This window comes from Atractosteus spatula, chromosome 8 (genome assembly GCF_055471065.1).
Source record: "Atractosteus spatula isolate fAtrSpa1 chromosome 8, fAtrSpa1.hap1, whole genome shotgun sequence".
Classification (NCBI taxonomy): domain Eukaryota; kingdom Metazoa; phylum Chordata; class Actinopteri; order Semionotiformes; family Lepisosteidae; genus Atractosteus; species Atractosteus spatula.
In genome coordinates, this window is record NC_142713.1 from 1,016,225 (window position 1) to 1,040,109 (window position 23,885).

Consider the following 23,885-nt stretch of genomic DNA (forward strand, 5'->3'; position numbering starts at 1 on the left):
AAAGAGAGACGGACCAGCCGCTCCAGGGTGAAAGTCTCTCAATTCAATTCCAGGTGCTTTATTAGCATGACCGATGGGGACAATCAGTGTCGCCAAAGCCTAATCCGGCCCTGCACCCCCTGTTAGGTGTCTTTCTCTGCACACGGAGGATGTTTCTACAGATCTCCATGTGCAGAGTTTCTGTGGGGTGTTTGTCCCATTGGGTGTACTCCTGGTCTGTGAGGGGACCCCACACTTCACTGCCTGTCTCTCTCTCTGTATCTCCCCCCTCCTCTCTCCTGTCAATTCAATTCTCTCTCCTGTCTCTCTCTCCGTACCTCCCGTCTCCCCCCTCCTCTCCTCTCTCTCTCCTGTCTCCTCTCTCCTCTCTCTCCTGTCTCTCTCAGTTCAATTCAATTCCAGGTGCTTTATTAGCATGACCGATGGGTACAATCAGTGTTGCCAAAGCAAATAAAAGTAATGATATTTACGTTAAACAAAACAAAAAATAAAAGTAAAATAAAATCTACAGACATATTACAGACATTTACAACAAAGACATATCATAAAATATTCACATATACTGTAGGCGGCTGGAGCATTATTGGGAGACAGACTCACTGTTCCTCAGGCTGTGACAGGAGATCACATACTGCCAGATCAGGGCTGGGCTGCCAGATCAACTGAGTTCCCTCCTCCCTCTCCCAGTAGGATTGGGACCCGTTGTGGTTCTGGCAGGTGTGGGAACTCTGGGACTAGATTTCTGAGTTTAGGGAAGGATGTTTCTCTAATCCCAGAGTATCTGTCACAGTGCAGTAGGAAGTGCACCTCTGTCTCTGTTTCTCCCCGCTGGCAGTGGGAACACAGCCTGTCCTCTCTGGGCAGTCAGGTCTGCCTGTGTCCAGTGTGTGTGTCCAGGCTGTGGTCACTGAGCCTGTCCTCTCTGGGCAGTCAGGTCTGCCTGTGTCCAGTGTGTGTGTCCAGGCTGTGGTCACTGAGCCTGTCCTCTCTGGGTAGCCAGGTCTGCCTGTGTCCAGTGTGTGTGTCCAGGCTGTGGTCACTGAGCCTGTCCTCTCTGGGCAGTCAGGTCTGCCTGTGTCCAGTGTGTGTGTCCAAGCTGTGGTCACTGAGCCTGTCCTCTCTGGGCAGCCAGGTCTGTCTGTGTCCAGTGTGTGTGTCCAGGCTGTGGTCACTGAGCCTGTACTTCGTCAGGGTCTGTTTCAGTTTGTTGTTTCTTTCTCTCTCTATGGTCTCGCCAGCGGCGGTGAACAGGAAGTGCCAGGTGTGTTTCCGGTCTCGTGTTCGCCCTGCATGTGGGGATCCAGCGTGAGCCCAGAGCTCGCCGGAGCGTCCCGGTTGGGTCCCCCCAGGTCATATCCTCTTGCCCGGGCTGCCTGTGAGCCCTGTCGGCTGCAATGATGTTTTATCCGGACCAGGTTCGGACCGGTTCGCCCTGGTGCGTCCACAGTGTGTCAGTATGAAACGGCAGTAGGAATAAGAGCCTTTATGTGATATAGTTGGGAGTGCTGATCTTTAAGGTCTCTGCTGTCCGTCAATGGCCACACCGCTGGAGGGAGAGCCTGTGTGGCTTGGCCCTCCCCTCGCCCTGGCAGGAGCTGGAGGCCCAGGAGGAGGCTGGTGGGAGAGGCCAGCGGCGCCTGGGGTGCCCTCTCTGTGGCAGGAGTGAGGCAGCTCGCAGTGGGAGGTGCACGTCGCCGTTTCATTCGCCTAATCGTGATCCTCACACCTCTGCCGCGCTGTTCTGGACACTCTGTAAGTGGGGCCAGCAGGGGGCGCTCAGCCTGTGGTCTGTGTGGGTCCTAATGCCCCAGTATAGTGACGGGGACACTCTACTGTAAAAAGGCGCCGTCCTTCAGATGAGACGTAAACCTGAGGTCCTGACTCTCTGTGGTCATGAACAATCCCAGGGTGTCTCTCGAGAAGAGTAGGGGTGTTACCCCAGTGTCCTGGCCAAACTCCCCCCTGGCCTTTACCCCTCATGGCTCCTAATAACCCCCCTCTCTGAACTGGCTCCATCACTCAGCTCTCCTCCCCACTGAGAGCTGGTGTGTGGGGAGCGGACTGGCGCACTATGGCTGCCGTCGCATCATCCAGGTGGCGCTGCACACTGGTGGGGGTGGAGGGGATCCCCATTACCTGAGCTTTGAGTGGAGTGTCCAGAAAAGCGCTATATAAGTGTGAGGAATTATTATTATTATTATTATTATCATTATTATTATTATTACCTCTCCCAGCAGCAACTTCAGTTTTTCCCAGGAGTCTGCCCTCCAGGTACTGGCCAGGCTCACACTGCTGGGCTCCAGTAAGGGCTGCCAGCTGGGAGCTGCAGGGCGATGCAGCTGTTGGTGTGTCTTCAGGAGCTCCCTGCATTAGGACAGATGGTGTACGCCGCCGACCTCGGGTTACGGAGACAGTTGGCCGGCGCTGTAGGAGCTGTCGTCTGGCCTCGTCGTTTCCCCCGGAGCTGCCGGAGCAGAGTGGGGCTGTGAGGCTGCCGTGAGACTGGAGAAAATGGACCTGAAACTGCTCGTCTCTGCTCAGTCACTGCTCTGATCCGCCGGGCCCGAAGTCTCAGTGTCCGTTCGCTGGCGTGGGTGGAGATGACAATACGGTTCAGTCTCCCGTCGAGCGCGATCCATCCCAGCGGAACGAACACCTTAACACGCCTTTCTGTGCACCTGAACACCTGGACGCTTGTGTGCACCTCGAGCCCGGAGGCCGTGCCCTGAGGAGGGCCCCCCCGGCCGCGCGCGGGCCGGAGGACTGACGAGCCGGGCCCGGTCGCCGAGGGGGCTGCTGGGACACGGGCCTGCCCTCCGCCGCGGGGTCGCCCCGGGGTGGAGCTGCGTTTCCAGACGGAGCCCTGCTCGCCAGTCCCGAGCGCGCCCCAGTCCGGAGCAGGCCCATTTAAACTTGATCTTCCTGCAGGCGGTAGTGAGCGCGGGGCCTGCTGGCTGACGTCTGTGCATGAGCGTTTGGTGTGCACGGGAGGCGTCCCCCCCCACCCCCCCCGACGGCTCCGAGCTCAGTCAGGAGGGACGAGGAAGAGGAGGAGACCCGCTCCTCTGAGGAAGGGCCGAGCCGCTGGAAGGGGTTCTTGACCTGTCCGGCGGGGGTCAGCTGAGGTCCGGTGCCCCTCAGTATCGCTGGACGAGAGCTCTGGGGATGAGCCGGGGGGGGAACCGCCAGCCCTGCGTGCGCCTGAATGTGAAAACAATACCCAGGAGGGTAATTGGACTCCGCTGTGTTTACTGTGTTTATTGCTCTTGTCTGGCCAGGGAGCTGTGTGTCCTGGGGAACAGCGCTGGGACTCTGCACACGTCTCAAAACATCTGACATGGCGGGCAATAAAATTGTTTTATGGATCCAGCTTGTGGCTACAATTTAAATTCCTGTTTGAGAATTAAATGTAACCATATGTGTGTGTGTGTGTGTGTGTGTGTGTTAAATGGTGTTAACTCAGAATAACAGCAACTTTCCATGGGCAGAATTTAAGGACAATTTCTGCTTCTGATACTTGAGCACGTTTAAGAGCTCATACTTCTGTGCTTTACCCAACCCAGGAGAGATTTACTTGGTTACATTTCTCCTAGCGTGACAGGTCTGAATCTCAGCTTAAACAGGAAAACAATGACAATAAAAACAGTACAAGAGTACACAGAACAGAGCATGAATCTCTTCTAGTTTCTTTAATCACTGAACAAGACGACAGTGGACTCTCTGACACACACACTCACACCCTCTGCTGCTCCAGTACAGACTCCAGAATCCACTGGAAATACTCGAGTCCCATCACTCAGATGGGACAGAGTTTCAGTCAGTCTGGAGCTCTGAAGAGACATCAGTCAGTTCACACAAGACAGAGTCAGCTCTTTGTCCACTCCTCAAACCTGAAGAGAATCATTTTCAGAGTCTGTACTGAGTGTTAATGTACTGTAGGTCCCAGTCACTATGTCTGAGAGAGAGGGGTTAATACAGACACACTGACTGGACACTCCAGTACATTAACACTGCACTGAGAGAGAGGGGGGTTAATACAGACACACTGACTGGACACTCCAGTACATTAACACTGCACTGAGAGAGAGGGGTTAATACACACACAGACTGGACACTCCAGCACATGAACACTGCGCTGAGAGAGAGAGGGGTTAATACAGACACGCTGACTGGACACTCCAGTACATTAACACTGCACTGAGAGAGAGGGGTTAATACAGACACACTGACTGGACACTCCAGTACATTAACACTGCACTGAGAGAGAGGGGGGTTCATACAGACACACTGACTGGACACTCTAGTACATTAACACTGCACTGAGAGAGAGGGGTTAATACAGACACACTGACTGGACACTCCAGTACATTAACACTGCACTGAGAGAGAGAGGGGTTCATACAGACACACTGACTGGACACTCCAGTACATTAACACTGCACTGAGAGAGAGAGGGGGGTTAATACAGACACACTGACTGGACACTCCAGTACATTAACACTGCACTGAGAGAGAGAGGGGTTCAAACAGACACACTGACTGGACACTCCAGTACATTAACACTGCACTGAGAGAGAGAGGTTAATACAGACACATTGACTGGACACTCCAGTACATTAACACTGCACTGAGAGAGAGAGGGGTTAATACAGACACACTGACTGGACACTCTAGTACATTAACACTGCACTGAGAGAGAGGGGTTAATACTGACACACTGACTGGACACTCCAGCACATGAACACTGCGCTGAGAGAGAGAGGGGTTAATACACACACACTGACTGGACACTCCAGTACATGAACACTGCACTGAGAGAGAGAGGGGTTAATACACACACACTGACTGGACACTCCAGTACATGAACACTGCACTGAGAGAGAGAGGGGTTAATACACACACACTGACTGGACACTCCAGTACATTAACACTGCACTGAGAGAGAGGGGTTCATACAGACACACTGACTGGACACTCCAGTACATGAACACTGTGCTGAGAGAGAGAGGGGTTAATACAGACACACTGACTGGACACTCCAGTACATGAACACTGTGCTGAGAGAGAGGCGTTATTCTGCAGCAGTGACAGGTTGGTGTGGGGGTTGCAGTGTGTTTCTGTGTGTCTGCCAGCCTGCTTGTGTTTTTTTGGGCTGTGGGAAAAGTGCAGGGGGGGCTGTTTTGGGGGGGGGGGCTGGGGAGTCGGGTGTAGCGATGCTGTCACTCGATCCTGGAGGGGGGGAGAGAGAGGCTGTCCTCACGGTGGGGGGGGCGGGGGGGGGGATCGTATTTCGATGGGACAGCATTCCCGAAAATCTCAGCGCTGAGCCTGGAGACCGAGGGAGAGGGCGAGGGAGAGTGGAAACAGCAGCAGCCGCCGCCGAGCGAGACGGGACGGCCCCGAGCGCGAGCACCCCTTTCCCGCGAGCGAGGGAGAGAGGGGCCGTGTCCCTGCGGCCCCGCGGACAGCGCCGGCCCGGCCGGACCCCGAGGTAGCGGAGAGGGCGGCCAGCGGGCCCCCCCCTCCCCGCCGGCGATGGACAACAAGCAGCAGGAGCAGCAGGAGGAGGGGCGACAGGGGGACCCCAAGAGCGGCAAGAACGAGCGCAACACGGCGGAGCGGGGCGCGCGGCGGCGGCGGCGGCGGGGGGGGGCCCCCGGGGGCCCCGGCGAGCGCCTGGCCATCAACGTGTCCGGCCTGCGGTTCGAGACGCAGCTGCGCACGCTGGCCCAGTTCCCCGACACCCTGCTGGGCGACCCGCGGCGCCGCCGCCGCTACTACGACCCGCTGCGCGACGAGCTCTTCCTGGACCGGAACCGGCTCTGCTTCGACGCCATCCTCTACTTCTACCAGTCGGGCGGGCGGCTGCGGCGGCCGGCCCATGTGCCGCTGGACGTCTTCATGGAGGAGCTGGCCTTCTACGAGCTGGGCGGCGAGGCGCTGGCCCGTTTCCGGGACGACGAGGGCTTCCCCAAGGAGGAGGCCCGGCCGCTGCCCCCGGGCCCCCTGCAGCGCCGCCTCTGGCTGCTCTTCGAGTACCCCGAGTCCTCCTCCGCCGCCCGCGTCATCGCCATCATCTCCGTCATGATCATCCTGGTGTCCATCGTCATCTTCTGCCTGGAGACGCTGCCGGACTTCAAGAACGAGAGGGAGCAGGTACGCGGAGAGGGGCAGAGGGAGGGAGCAGGTACGCGGAGAGGGGGAGAGAGAGGAGTGAGGGAGAGGGAGCAGGTACGCGGAGAGGGGGAGAGAGAGGAGGTACGTGGAGAGGGGCAGAGGGAGGGAGCAGGTACACAGAGGGGAGAGGAGAGAGGGAGAGGAGGAAGAAGGGAGACACGCAGGTTGTTCACAAGAGTTGTGATGCTTCTCCTCCTCCGAGAAGCTTCACTAGCCAGCAGGGTGATGGGCCCTGTCTGTGTGTCCAGAACACAGCCAGTAACCGTGTGGGAGAGAGCTCCCGTCTCCTGGAATAGCTGTTGTTGGACCGGTACGCTCGGAGCTGTCTGACCCTTGTCAGAGAGAGACAGGGGACAGACCTGGAGCTGGAGGGGGTCACACAGAGGGGAGCACCCCGGACTGACAGCGGTCGCTATCCTGTGCTGAGGGCTGTACAGTAGCTAAGGGGAACTGGCACAAGTCTGGACCTCAGTTACAGGAGACAGATGTGCATTAAAACACTGTGCCTTAGTCAAGGGAAAAATAACACTGAAACCAGTTCTTTAATTACGAGGAAATAATCCATATTCATCACTGAAAACAGTTCCTTAATTACAGAGAAATAATCCATATTCATCACTGAAAACAGTTCCTTAATTACAGAGAAATAATCCATATTCATCACTGAAAACAGTTCCTCAATTAAGAGCAAATAATCCATATTTATTCTAGAACTTGGTTCTTAAATTAAGTGAAAATATTCAGTGTTTAGTGTTAAGGTTTTATCAGTATCATCAGTTTCCTAGATAATAGAAGAGGATCCCAAGTGTAATACACTAAGCTAAGAGGAAAAGATTCCTGGTTTCACATCGATGCAGCAACAGGAAAGGTGTTCTGGAGCTGTATCAGAGTGGCAGGGATCCGTAACCGTACAAAAACAGGAGCCGTCCTTCGGATGAGAAATAAATCTCTGTGGTCATGAACGATCCCAGGGTGTCTCTCGAGAAGAGTAGGGGTGTCACCCCAGTGTCCTGGCCAGACTCCCCCCCAGCCTTTCCCTTCGTGTGAATCGCACACTGCAGGAAGAGCAGAAGGGCCGGGTGATGAGAGAGGGAGAGAGGGAGAGAGGGAGAGAGGGAGAGAGGGAGAGAGTTTATTACCCCTGGGGGGTGGCATGCTGTGCTGGTGTACAGATGAACAGAAGAAGAAGAGAACGACAGGAACAACCATCTGCACGTTGACACAGAAGTCACGTGTTGAGTAAGGACATGGCTACAGGTCTGAATGGGAACTTGAATCTGTTGGTTCTGGAGTTGATGGGTGGGGCAGGGTGAGGCGGAGGAGGGGGGTGAGAGGAGAGCTCTCGCTTCACCTGCCCTGTCCCTGTTCCTGTCCCTGTCCCTGTCCGCACTGAGAGCACCACTCACACTTAAGGTCTTCTCTGCCTGACCAGGTGTGCTCCTCAGACACAGAGCCATCGCCCCTGCCCACCTGTCCCATCGCCCTACTGAGTACCCACCCCCAGGGTCATCAAACACCACATCTCCGCCTCCCAGATATACTACTCAATCTCACACTGCCGACCCCCGGTCTCCAGTCTCCTCCGTCTCACACTGCCGACCCCCGATCTCCAGTCTCTATCTCACACTGCTGACCCCCGATCTCCAGTCTCCTCCGTCTCACACTGCCGACCCCCGATCTCCAGTCTCTATCTCACACTGCCGACCCCCGATCTCCAGTCTCCTCCGTCTCACACTGCTGACCCCCGATCTCCAGTCTCCTCCGTCTCACACTGCCGACCCCCGATCTCCAGTCTCTATCTCACACTGCTGACCCCCGATCTCCAGTCTCCTCCGTCTCACACTGCCGACCCCCGATCTCCAGTCTCTATCTCACACTGCTGACCCCCGATCTCCAGTCTCCTCCGTCTCACACTGCCGACCCCCAATCTCCAGTCTCTATCTCACACTGCCGACCCCCGATCTCCAGTCTCCTCCGTCTCACACTGCCGACCCCCGGTCTCCAGTCTCTATCTCACACTGCTGACCCCCGATCTCCAGTCTCCTCCACCTCACACTGCTGACCCACACTGCTGACCTCACACTGCTGATAGAGATCTCCAGTCTCTATCTCACACTGCTGACCCCCGATCTCCAGTCTCCTCCGTCTCACACTGCCGACCCCCGATCTCCAGTCTCTATCTCACACTGCCGACCCCCGATCTCCAGTCTCCTCCGTCTCACACTGCTGACCCCCGATCTCCAGTCTCTATCTCACACTGCCGACCCCCGATCTCCAGTCTCCTCCATCTCACACTGCCGACCCCCGATCTCCAGTCTCCACCTCACACTGCTGACCCCCGATCTCCAGTCTCCACCTCACACTGCTGACCCCCGATCTCCAGTCTCTATCTCACACTGCTGACCCCCGATCTCCAGTCTCTATCTCACACTGCTGACCCCCGATCTCCAGTCTCTATCTCACACTGCTGACCCCCGATCTCCAGTCTCCACCTCACACTGCCGACCCCCGATCTCCAGTCTCCACCTCACACTGCCGACCCCCGATCTCCAGTCTCCTCCGTCTCACACTGCTGACCCCCGATCTCCAGTCTCCTCCGTCTCACACTGTTGACCCCCGATCTCCAGTCTCCTCCGTCTCACACTGCTGACCCCCGATCTCCAGTCTCCTCCGTCTCACACTGCTGACCCCCGATCTCCAGTCTCCTCCGTCTCACACTGCTGACCCCCGATCTCCAGTCTCCATCTCACACTGCTGACCCCCGATCTCCAGTCTCCATCTCACACTGCTGACCCCCGATCTCCAGTCTCCATCTCACACTGCTGACCCCCGATCTCCAGTCTCCTCCGTCTCACACTGCTGACCCCCGATCTCCAGTCTCCTCCGTCTCACACTGCTGACCCCCGATCTCCAGTCTCTATCTCACACTGCCGTCCCCCGGTCTCCAGTCTCCTCCGTCTCACACTGCTGACCCCCGATCTCCAGTCTCCTCCGTCTCACACTGCTGACCCCCGATCTCCAGTCTCCACCTCACACTGCTGACCCCCGATCTCCAGTCTCCATCTCACACTGCTGACCCCCGATCTCCAGTCTCCACCTCACACTGCCGACCCCCGATCTCCAGTCTCCTCCGTCTCACACTGCTGACCCCCGATCTCCAGTCTCCTCCGTCTCACACTGTTGACCCCCGATCTCCAGTCTCCTCCGTCTCACACTGCTGACCCCCGATCTCCAGTCTCCTCCGTCTCACACTGCTGACCCCCGATCTCCAGTCTCCATCTCACACTGCTGACCCCCGATCTCCAGTCTCCTCCGTCTCACACTGCTGACCCCCGATCTCCAGTCTCTATCTCACACTGCTGACCCCCGATCTCCAGTCTCCTCCGTCTCACACTGCTGACCCCCGATCTCCAGTCTCCACCTCACACTGCCGACCCCCGATCTCCAGTCTCCTCCGTCTCACACTGCTGACCCCCGATCTCCAGTCTCCTCCGTCTCACACTGCTGACCCCCGATCTCCAGTCTCCATCTCACACTGCTGACCCCCGATCTCCAGTCTCCTCCGTCTCACACTGCTGACCCCCGATCTCCAGTCTCTATCTCACACTGCTGACCCCCGATCTCCAGTCTCCTCCGTCTCACACTGCTGACCCCCGATCTCCAGTCTCCTCCGTCTCACACTGCCGACCCCCGATCTCCAGTCTCTATCTCACACTGCCGTCCCCCGGTCTCCAGTCTCCTCCGTCTCACACTGCTGACCCCCGATCTCCAGTCTCCTCCGTCTCACACTGCTGATCCCCGATCTCCAGTCTCCACCTCACACTGCTGACCCCCGATCTCCAGTCTCCACCTCACACTGCTGACCCCCGATCTCCAGTCTCCACCTCACACTGCTGACCCCCGATCTCCAGTCTCTATCTCACACTGCTGACCCCCGATCTCCAGTCTCCTCCGTCTCACACTGCCGACCCCCGATCTCCAGTCTCCACCTCACACTGCCGACCCCCGATCTCCAGTCTCCACCTCACACTGCTGACCCCCGATCTCCAGTCTCCTCCGTCTCACACTGCTGACCCCCGATCTCCAGTCTCCTCCGTCTCACACTGCTGACCCCCGATCTCCAGTCTCTATCATCTGACTATCTGATCTGGTGTACCCAGTCCCCCTACCCATCCACAGTCGCTATCTGTGCCAGGCAGACAGAAGCCACAGTATCTCCTGCAAAAACAGATCCAGCAGCAGCTGGACACACATCCTCTCTGGCCATGTCAGAGCTGCTCCAAGACGTTGCCGTGTTTGTGCGGCAGTCAGAGTTCTGGTGTCTCTTGCAGAGAGAGGGCTTCTGTGTACTGGGGCGCGTCTGGAGGAAGACAGACCAGCTGTGTTGGGGAAGGTATCAGAGCAGTGAGGCTCAGAAACTCTATCCAGGCTGATCGGCCATCCTTCTGCCTCTGCTGGGTGCCATCACCCTGACCTTTAAGTCTCCGAGAGACCGGGAGAGAGAGAGAGACACAGGAAAGGTGTGAGAAAGACAAGACAGGGAGTGGAGCACAGAGCAGGCGAGGGACAGGGGGACAGAGACATGGGGCAGGAGAGGCAAGGGACGGGGGGACAGAGAGACAGGGCAAGAGAGGCAAGGGACGGGGGGACAGAGAGACAGGGCAAGAGAGGCAAGGGACAGGGGGACAGGGCAGGAGGGACAAGGGACAGGGGGACAGAGACACAGGGCAGGAGAGGGACAGAGACAGGGGGACAGAGACACAGGGCAGGAGGGGCGAGGGACAGGGGGACAGAGACACAGGGCAGGAGAGGGAGGGTGAGAGAGACAGAGAAAGAGGGAGGAGGGGAGGAGAGAGGAGAGCCCCTCTCAGATTCCTTCATCTCTCTCTCGGGTTTCTCCTCAGGGATGAGAGGAGACGCTAAATTTAGCTGAAGGGCGTCCCTGAGAACACGACTGATGAGTGTGATAAACACACTTCGTGATATTAATACACCTAAAGACACCGACTCCGTTACAACACTGGAGACACACAGACCCACACCGACTGCACCGCAACACTGGACACACACAGACTCACACCGACTGCATCGCAACACTGGAGACACACAGACTCACACCGACTGCATCGCAACACTGGAGACACACAGACTCCATCACAACACTGGAGACACACAGACTCACACCGACTGCATCGCAACACTGGAGACACACAGACTCACACCGACTGCATCGCAACACTGGAGACACACAGACTCACACCGACTCCATCGCAACACTGGAGACACACAGACTCACACCGACTGTATCGCAACACTGGAGACACACAGACTCACACCGACTCCATCGCAACACTGGAGACACACAGACTCACACCGACTCCATCGCAACACTGGAGACACACAGACTCACACCGACTGTATCGCAACACTGGAGACACACAGACTCACACCGACTGCACCGCAACACTGGACACACACAGACTCACACCGACTGCATCGCAACACTGGAGACACACAGACTCACACCGACTGCATCGCAACACTGGAGACACACAGACTCCATCACAACACTGGAGACACACAGACTCACACCGACTGCATCGCAACACTGGAGACACACAGACTCACACCGACTGCATCGCAACACTGGAGACACACAGACTCACACCGACTCCATCGCAACACTGGAGACACACAGACTCACACCGACTGCATCGCAACACTGGAGACACACAGACTCACACCGACTGCATCGCAACACTGGAGACACACAGACTCACACCGACTCCATCGCAACACTGGAGACACACAGACTCACACCGACTGTATCGCAACACTGGAGACACACAGACTCACACCGACTCCATCGCAACACTGGAGACACACAGACTCACACCGACTCCATCGCAACACTGGAGACACACAGACTCACACCGACTGCACCGCAACACTGGAGACACACAGACTCACACCGACTGTATCGCAACACTGGAGACACACAGACTCACACCGACTCCATCGCAACACTGGAGACACACAGACTCACACCGACTCCATCGCAACACTGGAGACACACAGACTCACACCGACTGCACCGCAACACTGGACACACACAGACTCACACCGACTGCATCGCAACACTGGAGACACACAGACTCCATCACAACACTGGAGACACACAGACTCACACCGACTGCATCGCAACACTGGAGACACACAGACTCACACCGACTGCATCGCAACACTGGAGACACACAGACTCACACCGACTCCATCGCAACACTGGAGACACACAGACTCACACCGACTCCATCGCAACACTGGAGACACACAGACTCACACCGACTGCATCGCAACACTGGAGACACACAGACTCACACCGACTCCATCGCAACACTGGAGACACACAGACTCACACCGACTGCACCGCAACACTGGAGACACACAGACTCACACCGACTGCATCGCAACACTGGAGACACACAGACTCACACCGACTCCATCGCAACACTGGAGACACACAGACTCACACCGACTCCATCGCAACACTGGAGACACACAGACTCACACCGACTGCACCGCAACACTGGACACACACAGACTCACACCGACTCCATCGCAACACTGGAGACACACAGACTCACACCGACTGCATCGCAACACTGGAGACACACAGACTCCATCACAACACTGGAGACACACAGACTCACACCGACTGCATCGCAACACTGGAGACACACAGACTCACACCGACTGCATCGCAACACTGGAGACACACAGACTCCATCACAACACTGGAGACACACAGACTCACACCGACTCCGTTACGACCCCCAGTGTCCAGGGGTACAGGGGTGTAACATCTAGGAGAATTCTCTTGGAAGCAGGTGGGTTCTGGTGAGGGACTAGGAAGCGTGATATTAAGGGGCTGGTGCAGAAGTGATGGTTTTAAGGTGAATGAGTGACTGGTATGAAATAGGACACAATAACACACAGGGAGAGGGACCTAGAGCCGTGCCACAGAAAAGAAAATCACACACAAAATGGAGCTGGCCAGGACAGTGAGGGAAAGCTGACCTGACTACAGAAGAAAACCTGAAACACTCGGTCTTCAGCGTCTTCAACACCCTAGCTCACCTCCACTGACTCCCCAAAACCACACAAGACAAACGGCACTCACCCGTACTGAACTAGTGTGACCGACACAAGAATCAACTACGTGTGTGGGGAATGTACCCAACCACCTGAACTAACCCTCTACACAAAAACACAAGTGAACCAGGAATACAAATAAGGGAAAACGAGAGGAATCAACAGGAACAGGCACAGAAGAACACACAAGTTGAACATACAACACGTTAGGGCAAGGTCATGGCAAAACTAGGATAAACACAAACAGACAGACAGAAGTACAAAGAGAAAAACAGAAACCAACAAAGCCAAAGCTATACAAAAAATACACACACAAAGCAAAACAACAAAGCCAAAACAAAAACCAGAAGCGAAGCAACAACCAGAACCAAGCAGGACCGAAGTCAAATGAAAGGCCTCTTCTTCCTGAAAGCCTCCATGTTACTGTATATAGTGAATAAGAGGAGTTCTGATTGGCTGAGAGGCTGGTGGATGATGATGTCATACGGAACAGTGCTGTAATGGTGGGCCAATGGGGGAGGGAGAACAATCAAGGGTCAGCAGTGTGGAACATCACAACAAACACACACAGACGCACACTGGGACGTAACAGACTCCATCACAACACTGGAGACACACAGACTCACACAGCCCTGTGTTGACTCAGAGAGAAACTAGTCACGAATCCAAAAGACAATTAAATATTTCTGGAATATGTTAGTGATCTGCCCCAGTGAAAGCTGTACAATGTCAGGGGGAGATTCTGTAGACGATTAGGATTAGACCCAGGTCCATGATCACTCAAAACCCACAGGAAGACAAACACAGGAGTCAGAGGAGAATTTGTATTGAAACTGGCACCTGACCTCAGTAAGCTCCTGCTGCAGGGTCTGGTGTCTGTGCAGACTGCCAGCTGGAGTTCACTTGTGCCCTTACAGCAGTCAGGCAGGAAGTGTGGATGTTGTCAAAGCAGTACAGTTTGATAAAGCAATCCAGCCATGATTAATCAAATACTCTCGTTTCAGTGGCTTAGTTGGTGGCAATCCTAGAACTCCTCTCTCAGTGCAGTGTTAATGTACTGGAGTGTCCAGTCAGTGTGTGTGTATTAACCCCTCTCTCTCAGTGCAGTGTTAATGTACTGGAGTGTCCAGTCAGTGTATCTGTATTAACCCCTCTCTCTCTCAGTGCAGTGTTAATGTACTGGAGTGTCCAGTCAGTGTGTCTGTATTAACCCCTCTCTCTCTCAGTGCAGTGTTTATGTACTGGAGTGTCCAGTCAGTGTGTCTGTATGAACCCCTCTCTCTCTCAGTGCAGTGTTAATGTACTGGAGTGTCCAGTCAGTGTGTCTGTATGAACCCCTCTCTCTCTCAGTGCAGTGTTAATGTACTGGAGTGTCCAGTCAGTGTGTCTGTATGAACCCCTCTCTCTCTCAGTGCAGTGTTAATGTCCTGGAGTGTCCAGTCAGTGTGTGTGTATTAACCCCTCTCTCTCTCAGTGCAGTGTTAATGTACTGGAGTGTCCAGTCAGTGTGTGTGTATTAACCCCTCTCTCTCTCAGTGCAGTGTTCATGTACTGGAGTGTCCAGTCAGTGTGTCTGTATTAACCCCTCTCTCTCTCAGTGCAGTGTTAATGTACTGGAGTGTCCAGTCAGTGTGTCTGTATTAACCCCTCTCTCTCTCAGTGCAGTGTTAATGTACTGGAGTGTCCAGTCAGTGTGTCTGTATTAACCCCTCTCTCTCTCAGTGCAGTGTTAATGTACTGGAGTGTCCAGTCAGTGTGTCTGTATTAACCCCTCTCTCTCTCAGTGCAGTGTTAATGTACTGGAGTGTCCAGTCAGTGTGTGTGTATTAACCCCTCTCTCTCTCAGTGCAGTGTTCATGTACTGGAGTGTCCAGTCAGTGTGTGTGTATTTACCCCTCTCTCTCTCAGTGCAGTGTTAATGTACTGGAGTGTCCAGTCAGTGTGTCTGTATTAACCCCTCTCTCTCTCAGTGCAGTGTTCATGTACTGGAGTGTCCAGTCAGTGTGTCTGTATGAACCCCTCTCTCTCTCAGTGCAGTGTTAATGTACTGGAGTGTCCAGTCAGTGTGTCTGTATGAACCCCTCTCTCTCTCAGTGCAGTGTTAATGTACTGGAGTGTCCAGTCAGTGTGTGTGTATTAACCCCTCTCTCTCTCAGTGCAGTGTTCATGTACTGGAGTGTCCAGTCAGTGTGTGTGTATTAACCCCTCTCTCTCTCAGTGCTGTGTTAATGTACTGGAGTGTCCAGTCAGTGTGTCTGTATGAACCCCTCTCTCTCTCAGTGCAGTGTTAATGTCCTGGAGTGTCCAGTCAGTGTGTGTGTATTAACCCCTCTCTCTCTCAGTGCAGTGTTAATGTACTGGAGTGTCCAGTCAGTGTGTCTGTATTAACCCCTCTCTCTCTCTCAGTGCAGTGTTAATGTACTGGAGTGTCCAGTCAGTGTGTGTGTATGAACCCCTCTCTCTCTCAGTGCAGTGTTAATGTACTGGAGTGTCCAGTCAGTGTGTGTGTATTAACCCCTCTCTCTCAGTGCAGTGTTAATGTACTGGAGTGTCCAGTCAGTGTGTCTGTATTAACCCCTCTCTCTCAGTGCAGTGTTAATGTACTGGAGTGTCCAGTCAGTGTGTGTGTATTAACCCCTCTCTCTCTCAGTGCAGTGTTAATGTACTGGAGTGTCCAGTCAGTGTGTCTGTATGAACCCCTCTCTCTCTCAGTGCAGTGTTAATGTACTGGAGTGTCCAGTCAGTGTGTCTGTATTAACCCCTCTCTCTCTCAGTGCAGTGTTAATGTACTGGAGTGTCCAGTCAGTGTGTGTGTATTAACCCCTCTCTCTCTCAGTGCAGTGTTAATGTACTGGAGTGTCCAGTCAGTGTGTGTGTATTAACCCCTCTCTCTCTCAGTGCAGTGTTAATGTACTGGAGTGTCCAGTCAGTGTGTCTGTATGAACCCCTCTCTCTCTCAGTGCAGTGTTAATGTACTGGAGTGTCCAGTCAGTGTGTGTGTATTAACCCCTCTCTCTCTCAGTGCAGTGTTAATGTACTGGAGTGTCCAGTCAGTGTGTCTGTATTAACCCCTCTCTCTCTCAGTGCAGTGTTAATGTCCTGGAGTGTCCAGTCAGTGTGTGTGTATTAACCCCTCTCTCTCTCAGTGCAGTGTTAATGTACTGGAGTGTCCAGTCAGTGTGTCTGTATTAACCCCTCTCTCTCAGTGCAGTGTTAATGTACTGGAGTGTCCAGTCAGTGTGTGTGTATTAACCCCTCTCTCTCTCAGTGCAGTGTTAATGTACTGGAGTGTCCAGTCAGTGTGTCTGTATTAACCCCTCTCTCTCTCAGTGCAGTGTTAATGTACTGGAGTGTCCAGTCAGTGTGTGTATTAACCCCTCTCTCTCTCTCAGTGCAGTGTTAATGTACTGGAGTGTCCAGTCAGTGTGTGTGTATTAACCCCTCTCTCTCTCAGTGCAGTGTTAATGTACTGGAGTGTCCAGTCAGTGTGTGTGTATTAACCCCTCTCTCTCTCAGTGCAGTGTTAATGTACTGGAGTGTCCAGTCAGTGTGTGTGTATTAACCCCTCTCTCTCAGTGCAGTGTTAATGTACTGGAGTGTCCAGTCAGTGTGTGTGTATTAACCCCTCTCTCTCTCAGTGCAGTGTTAATGTACTGGAGTGTCCAGTCAGTGTGTCTGTATGAACCCCTCTCTCTCTCAGTGCAGTGTCCATGTACTGGAGTGTCCAGTCAGTGTGTCTGTATGAACCCCTCTCTCTCTCAGTGCAGTGTTAATGTACTGGAGTGTCCAGTCAGTGTGTCTGTATTAACCCCTCTCTCTCTCAGTGCAGTGTTAATGTACTGGAGTGTCCAGTCAGTGTGTGTGTATTAACCCCTCTCTCTCTCAGTGCAGTGTTAATGTACTGGAGTGTCCAGTCAGTGTGTGTGTATTAACCCCTCTCTCTCTCAGTGCAGTGTTAATGTACTGGAGTGTCCAGTCAGTGTGTCTGTATGAACCCCTCTCTCTCTCAGTGCAGTGTTAATGTACTGGAGTGTCCAGTCAGTGTGTGTGTATTAACCCCTCTCTCTCTCAGTGCAGTGTTAATGTACTGGAGTGTCCAGTCAGTGTGTCTGTATTAACCCCTCTCTCTCTCAGTGCAGTGTTAATGTCCTGGAGTGTCCAGTCAGTGTGTGTGTATTAACCCCTCTCTCTCTCAGTGCAGTGTTAATGTACTGGAGTGTCCAGTCAGTGTGTCTGTATTAACCCCTCTCTCTCAGTGCAGTGTTAATGTACTGGAGTGTCCAGTCAGTGTGTGTGTATTAACCCCTCTCTCTCTCAGTGCAGTGTTAATGTACTGGAGTGTCCAGTCAGTGTGTCTGTATTAACCCCTCTCTCTCTCAGTGCAGTGTTAATGTCCTGGAGTGTCCAGTCAGTGTGTGTGTATTAACCCCTCTCTCTCTCAGTGCAGTGTTAATGTACTGGAGTGTCCAGTCAGTGTGTCTGTATTAACCCCTCTCTCTCAGTGCAGTGTTAATGTACTGGAGTGTCCAGTCAGTGTGTGTGTATTAACCCCTCTCTCTCTCAGTGCAGTGTTAATGTACTGGAGTGTCCAGTCAGTGTGTCTGTATTAACCCCTCTCTCTCTCAGTGCAGTGTTAATGTACTGGAGTGTCCAGTCAGTGTGTGTGTATTAACCCCTCTCTCTCTCAGTGCAGTGTTAATGTACTGGAGTGTCCAGTCAGTGTGTCTGTATTAACCCCTCTCTCCCTCTCTCTCTCTCCAGTTCCTTCACAGTCACCCTCACCCTCACCCCTCGAACTTCTCCTCCCCCCTGCCTCTGCCCCAGCCCAGCCCCTTCTCGGACCCCTTCTTCGTGGTGGAGACCATCTGCATCTGCTGGTTCTCCTTCGAGCTGCTGGTGCGCTTCTCGTCGTCGCCCAGCAAGGCGCGCTTCTTCCGGGACATCATGAACATGATCGACTTCGTGGCCATCATCCCCTACTTCGTGACGCTGGGCACCGAGCTGGCGCGCGCCCGCGGCGGCACGCCCGCCATGTCGCTGGCCATCATCCGGGTCATCCGGCTGGTGCGCGTCTTCCGGATCTTCAAGCTGTCGCGCCACTCCAAGGGCCTGCAGATCCTGGGCCAGACGCTGAAGGCCAGCATGCGCGAGCTGGGCCTGCTCATCTTCTTCCTCTTCATCGGCGTCATCCTCTTCTCCAGCGCCGTCTACTTCGCTGAGGCGGACCACCAGGACACCACCTTCACCAGCATCCCCGAGGCCTTCTGGTGGGCCGTGGTCACCATGACGACGGTGGGCTACGGCGACATGTACCCCGTGACGGTGGGGGGCAAGCTGGTGGGCTCGCTGTGCGCCATCGCCGGCGTGCTGACCATCTCCCTGCCCGTGCCCGTCATCGTGTCCAACTTCAGCTACTTCTACCACCGCGAGACGGAGTGTGGCGACGAGACGCAGTACACGCACGTGCGCACCCTGCTCTGGGAGGGGGACGAGGACGAGGACGAGGAGGAGGAGGAGGAGGAGGAGGAGGGGGGGGGCGAGGAGGAGGAGCGGGGCGAGGGCTATCACCCGCCGGGCATGGGAGGCGGCGGCGGCGGCGGCGGCGGTGGGGGCGCGGCTCTGCGGGGCATCTGCGGGCCCCCGAACGGCGACCTGCTGGGGCCCCTGTGCGCCGGAGACAAGGGGAAAGGGGGCACCGGGGGCGGGGGGGCACCGACCCCCCGCCAGACCGCCTTCTCCAGCGTCTAACTGCGGCAGCCCCCGGTCACCCAGGTGTGAGAGAGAGAGGAGGCACGGAGGACCCCTCGGTAGTCAAGACAACACAGCAGGACAGGAGACACAGTGAGAGAGAGAGGAGATCACAGAGAATCCCTCAGTGATAAACACACAACAGGACAGGAGACACAGTGAGAGAGAGAGAGGAGATCACAGAGAATCTCTCAGTGATAAACACTCACAACAGGACAGGAGACTCAGGGAGAGAGAGAGGAGATCACAGAGAATCCTTCAGTGATAAACACTCACAACAGGACAGGAGACTCAGGGAGAGAGAGAGGAGATCACAGAGAATCTCTCAGTAATAAACAAACAACAGGACAGGAGACACAGTGAGAGAGAGAGGAGATCACAGAGAATCTCTCAGTGATAAACACACACAACAGGACAGGAGACACAGAGAGAGAGAGAGGAGATCACAGAGAATCCCTCAGTAATAAACACACAACAGGACAGGAGACTCAGGGAGAGAGAGAGGAGATCACAGAGAATCTCTCAGTAATAAACAAACAACAGGACAGGAGACACAGTGAGAGAGAGAGGAGATCACAGAGAATCTCTCAGTAATAAACACACAACAGGACAGGAGACACAGTGAGAGAGAGAGGAGATCGCAGAGAATCTCTCAGTGATAAACACACACAACAGGACAGGAGACACAGAGAGAGAGAGAGGAGATCACAGAGAATCCCTCAGTAATAAACACACAACAGGACAGGAGACACAGTGAGAGAGAGAGGAGATCACAGAGAATCTCTCAGTAATAAACACACACAACAGGACAGGAGACACAGTGACAGAGAGAGGAGATCACAGAGAATCCCTCAGTAACAAACACACACAACAGGACAGGAGACAAAGTGACAGAGAGAGACACAGAGAATCTCTCAGTAATTAACACACAACAGGACAGGAGACACAGTGAGAGAGAGAGAGGAGATCACAGAGAATCTCTCAGTGATAAACACTCACAACAGGACAGGAGACTCAGGGAGAGAGAGAGGAGATCACAGAGAATCCTTCAGTGATAAACACTCACAACAGGACAGGAGACTCAGGGAGAGAGAGAGGAGATCACAGAGAATCTCTCAGTAATAAACAAACAACAGGACAGGAGACACAGTGAGAGAGAGAGGAGATCACAGAGAATCTCTCAGTGATAAACACACACAACAGGACAGGAGACACAGAGAGAGAGAGAGGAGATCACAGAGAATCTCTCAGTAATAAACACACAACAGGACAGGAGACTCAGGGAGAGAGAGAGGAGATCACAGAGAATCTCTCAGTAATAAACAAACAACAGGACAGGAGACACAGTGAGAGAGAGAGGAGATCACAGAGAATCTCTCAGTAATAAACACACAACAGGACAGGAGACACAGTGAGAGAGAGAGGAGATCGCAGAGAATCTCTCAGTGATAAACACACACAACAGGACAGGAGACACAGAGAGAGAGAGAGGAGATCACAGAGAGTCCCTCAGTAATAAACACACACAACAGGACAGGAGACAAAGTGACAGAGAGAGACACAGAGAATCTCTCAGTAATTAACACACACAACAGGACAGGAGACACAGTGAGAGAGAGAGGAGATCACAGAGAATCCCTCAGTAATAAACACACACAGCTGGACAGGAGGCACAGAGAGAGAGAGGAGATCACAGAGAATCCCTCAGTGATAAACACACAAAACAGGACAGGAGACACAGTGACAGAGAGAGGAGATCACAGAGAATCCCTCTGTAATAAACACACACAACAGGACAGGAGACACAGTGAGAGAGAGATGAGATCACAGAGACTCCCTCAGTGATAAACACACACAACAGGACAGGAGACACAGTGAGAGAGAGGAGAATCTCTCAGTGATAAACACACAACAGGACAGGAGACACAGTAAGAGAGAGGAGAATCTCTCAGTGATAAACACACACAACAGGACAGGAGACACAGTGAGAGAGAGGAGAATCTCTCAGTGATAAACACACAACAGGACAGGAGACACAGTGAGAGAGAGGAGAATCTCTCAGTGATAAACACACAACAGGACAGGGGACAGGTCAGACCACAGAGAGTCAGTCGGAAGCCGAGAGCCGATCGGGAGAGAGTAGAGTAGAGGTGAAGTCCACACCAGCAGGTCCCCAGAATGGAAAGCCCGGCGGTGTGGATCCTCTTCAGGTGTTCGTTTACAAGAGGCCTCATGTACAGATATTTATTTATTTGAATTTCTCTTGTTTTTGTCAGCTTGCGATTAATCTTTGGCCGGAACGGATCGTTTGATACCGGTCTGCCTTGCGTTGTGCTCAGCTCTTGGAAGTATTTCAGTGTTTTGACGGGCGGGAGAGACATGTCGATAGGTCGAGTCGAGTCTGAGAGCCGGTCGCCCTGCAGGCCCACTGGCCCGAACCTCCAGGGGACGTCTGTACTCTCAGAGTGGCGGGTGTGTGGAACGATGCCACAGCTTCCCACGGGGGATCCGTCAAGAGAGGCAGCCGGGAGCGGCCGACTGCTCCGGGAGATGTCTGCGGCCGGCACCTGCTCGGTTCTGACAGCAGTCCGCTCCGGGTCGGCGCTGCTGGAGCCTGAGGCGTTGGGCCGGTGTGTGTCCCCCCTGGGCAGACGTCTGCGAACAGAGGGGGGTCTGTTGTGGGCACCCCTTGGCCCGGTTTGGGCAGCTCAGCCCACTGCTGCCGGGACCGATGGCGGAGAGCTCATGAGCTCGGATATGTCTGTGTGGCTTTATTCTGGTGTTTCTGTATTCTACTATCGCTTCGTGTAAATCCTTATTTTATTTTTAAGAAATTAAATTAATTTTCGAGGAGTGATGACAAGTCTGGCGCTTTGATGTGAAAAATGAAATTAATGACCAAGGACTGATGACAAGTCACACACACACACACACAGTGGACTGTGGGAGGACATGCTCTTCTCCATCTCCTTCAAGATACCACGACCAGCCACCAGATGGCGACCTGATCTGGCAGCTCATAGACACGGAGGCAGAGAGCAAGACAGAAGACGCCTTTATATTCAGAACCAGGTTTTTTGGGGGGAATTGTATTTTTAGGATGTTTATAGGTTTTTTTTTCCATCGCAAAGCCTCCTGGTTGTCAGGCTGTCGCCCAGTTTGCTGGAGTATTTACTGAATCGCTGTCCCGGAGAGCCCAGTGTGCCCACAGGTTGTCCAGGCCTGGATACAGCTCCTGCCCCAGACGAGCAGGAGAAACCGGTCACGTGAAGTCCAGCCGAATCCGCCTGGGGACAGTAAAGCCAGGTCCCATTGTACAGCAACGAGCAAACCACCAGGGGGAGTTTGTAACGACAGTTCGCCCAGGTTCAGTCAGAAACCCGCAGAACTCTCCTGGAGCATACCGCACTGTGAATACCGCAAGTGAGCACCTCCTCTCCCTCACGTACTGTACCCCCCCCCCCCCCCCGCAGCTGCCCCCGGGTCGCCCCTCTTCCCCCTGGCCTTGTGCCACCTAGTGCACGGCGCCGGTATCGCGGGTGTGTTCAGAGCCCAGCTGAGCGGGACAGCCGCTCGGAACAGGCTCGCTCGCACCTGGGAGTTCAGGGGGGGCCGCTCGTCTGGACCGGAGGGTCTGCGGGACCGGGGGACGCAGGCGGGCGGAGGTCCGAGCGGTCAAGGCCGGGGCGAGGTGCCCGAATCGCCGCTCACAGGAAAGCACCGCCCGCCGGGGCAGAGAGACTCTAATCTCTCGCCGAACCCCAGCGCACCCCTGTGGAAACGCTTACACAGAGACCCCACAGGGCCTGGAAATACGCTCAGACAAAGATGACACCAGCGAGCCTCAGGAGGCTGTCCTGTAAGGCGTGAGCACTTTGTGTTCTGTTTTACCTGAGAACAGAGTTCAGAGTACAGACAGTTAAAAGCACAACTGAGTATTGCAGAAGCGTGAGCACAATACAGAGCTACAAATATCAGACCCCCAGGGCAGTAAGCAGAGCTCCGGGACCTGACGACAACACAAAACACACCAATAAATAACTTTAAATAAATAATGCCTTAAATAGACTTAAACACGAATAAATATACAGTTGAACCACCTCAGCTACAGGCCTTCCCCTCTATCACCTCTGTCTAAAAGGACCAACCCTCATATTCCAGGTCACGCAGGATCAGTGTGACAGAGCTGACACTCGGTCCCGGGGTCCCGCGAATTTCCCGGAGAGTCTGTGTCCTTGCAGAGTCCAGGCGCGGGACAAGCTGGGCGTTTCGGAGCGGCTGCCTGGACACCCGCGCCTGCAATGGAAGGGGATCTCTCCGGGCTCCCTCAGGGAGTGGGAGGTTCTGGTCTCAGCGGGCTGAGAGAGTCGGTGAGCCATCGGACCAGCGACGTGTGACGGGTCTGGGCCCCAGGGGTGTGTGTGATCGCTGGGCTGCGCCGCACGATGTGACGTGGACGTGGCGGCTGTGCGGCAGTGGGACTGGCCCGAGGAATCTCCTCATGGTGTTCTTCCTGAGCTGAGAGATGCCACTTGGTGTTTTGGCGCTGCTTTGTGCCGATGTGTCTCCTCGTCTCCGGTCCTCCCTGCCTCACCCCTCCCTTACTTCCTGCTGAAGAAAGCCGGGCTGAGCAGGGCGTTGTCCAGCTCGAGTCCCGATCCGAACGGATCTCCCGAATCCAGGTCCAGAGGATTCCGGTGCAGTTTCAGCTCCGGAAGGCTCAGGTCTTCGTAACCCAGAATTTCCTCCCCCAGAGGCAGGCGGCTGATCACGGGGAGGAACTGAGAGAGAGGGGCCAGGCGTTTCCC

At 54.4% G+C, this 23,885-nt stretch overlaps 1 protein-coding gene across 1 annotated transcript; it reads left to right on the forward strand.

Annotated features, from left to right (window-relative positions):
- Positions 1–5,336: 5,336 nt before the first annotated feature.
- Positions 5,337–21,934, forward strand: kcna7 (potassium voltage-gated channel, shaker-related subfamily, member 7). Its single transcript, XM_088924276.1, has 2 exons — positions 5,337–6,156; positions 18,091–21,934. The coding sequence occupies exons 1-2, from the start codon at positions 5,536–5,538 to the stop codon at positions 19,075–19,077; spliced, it is 1,608 nt and encodes a 535-aa protein (XP_088780402.1). The 5' UTR covers positions 5,337–5,535; the 3' UTR covers positions 19,078–21,934.
- The last annotated feature ends 1,951 nt before the right edge of the window (positions 21,935–23,885 follow it).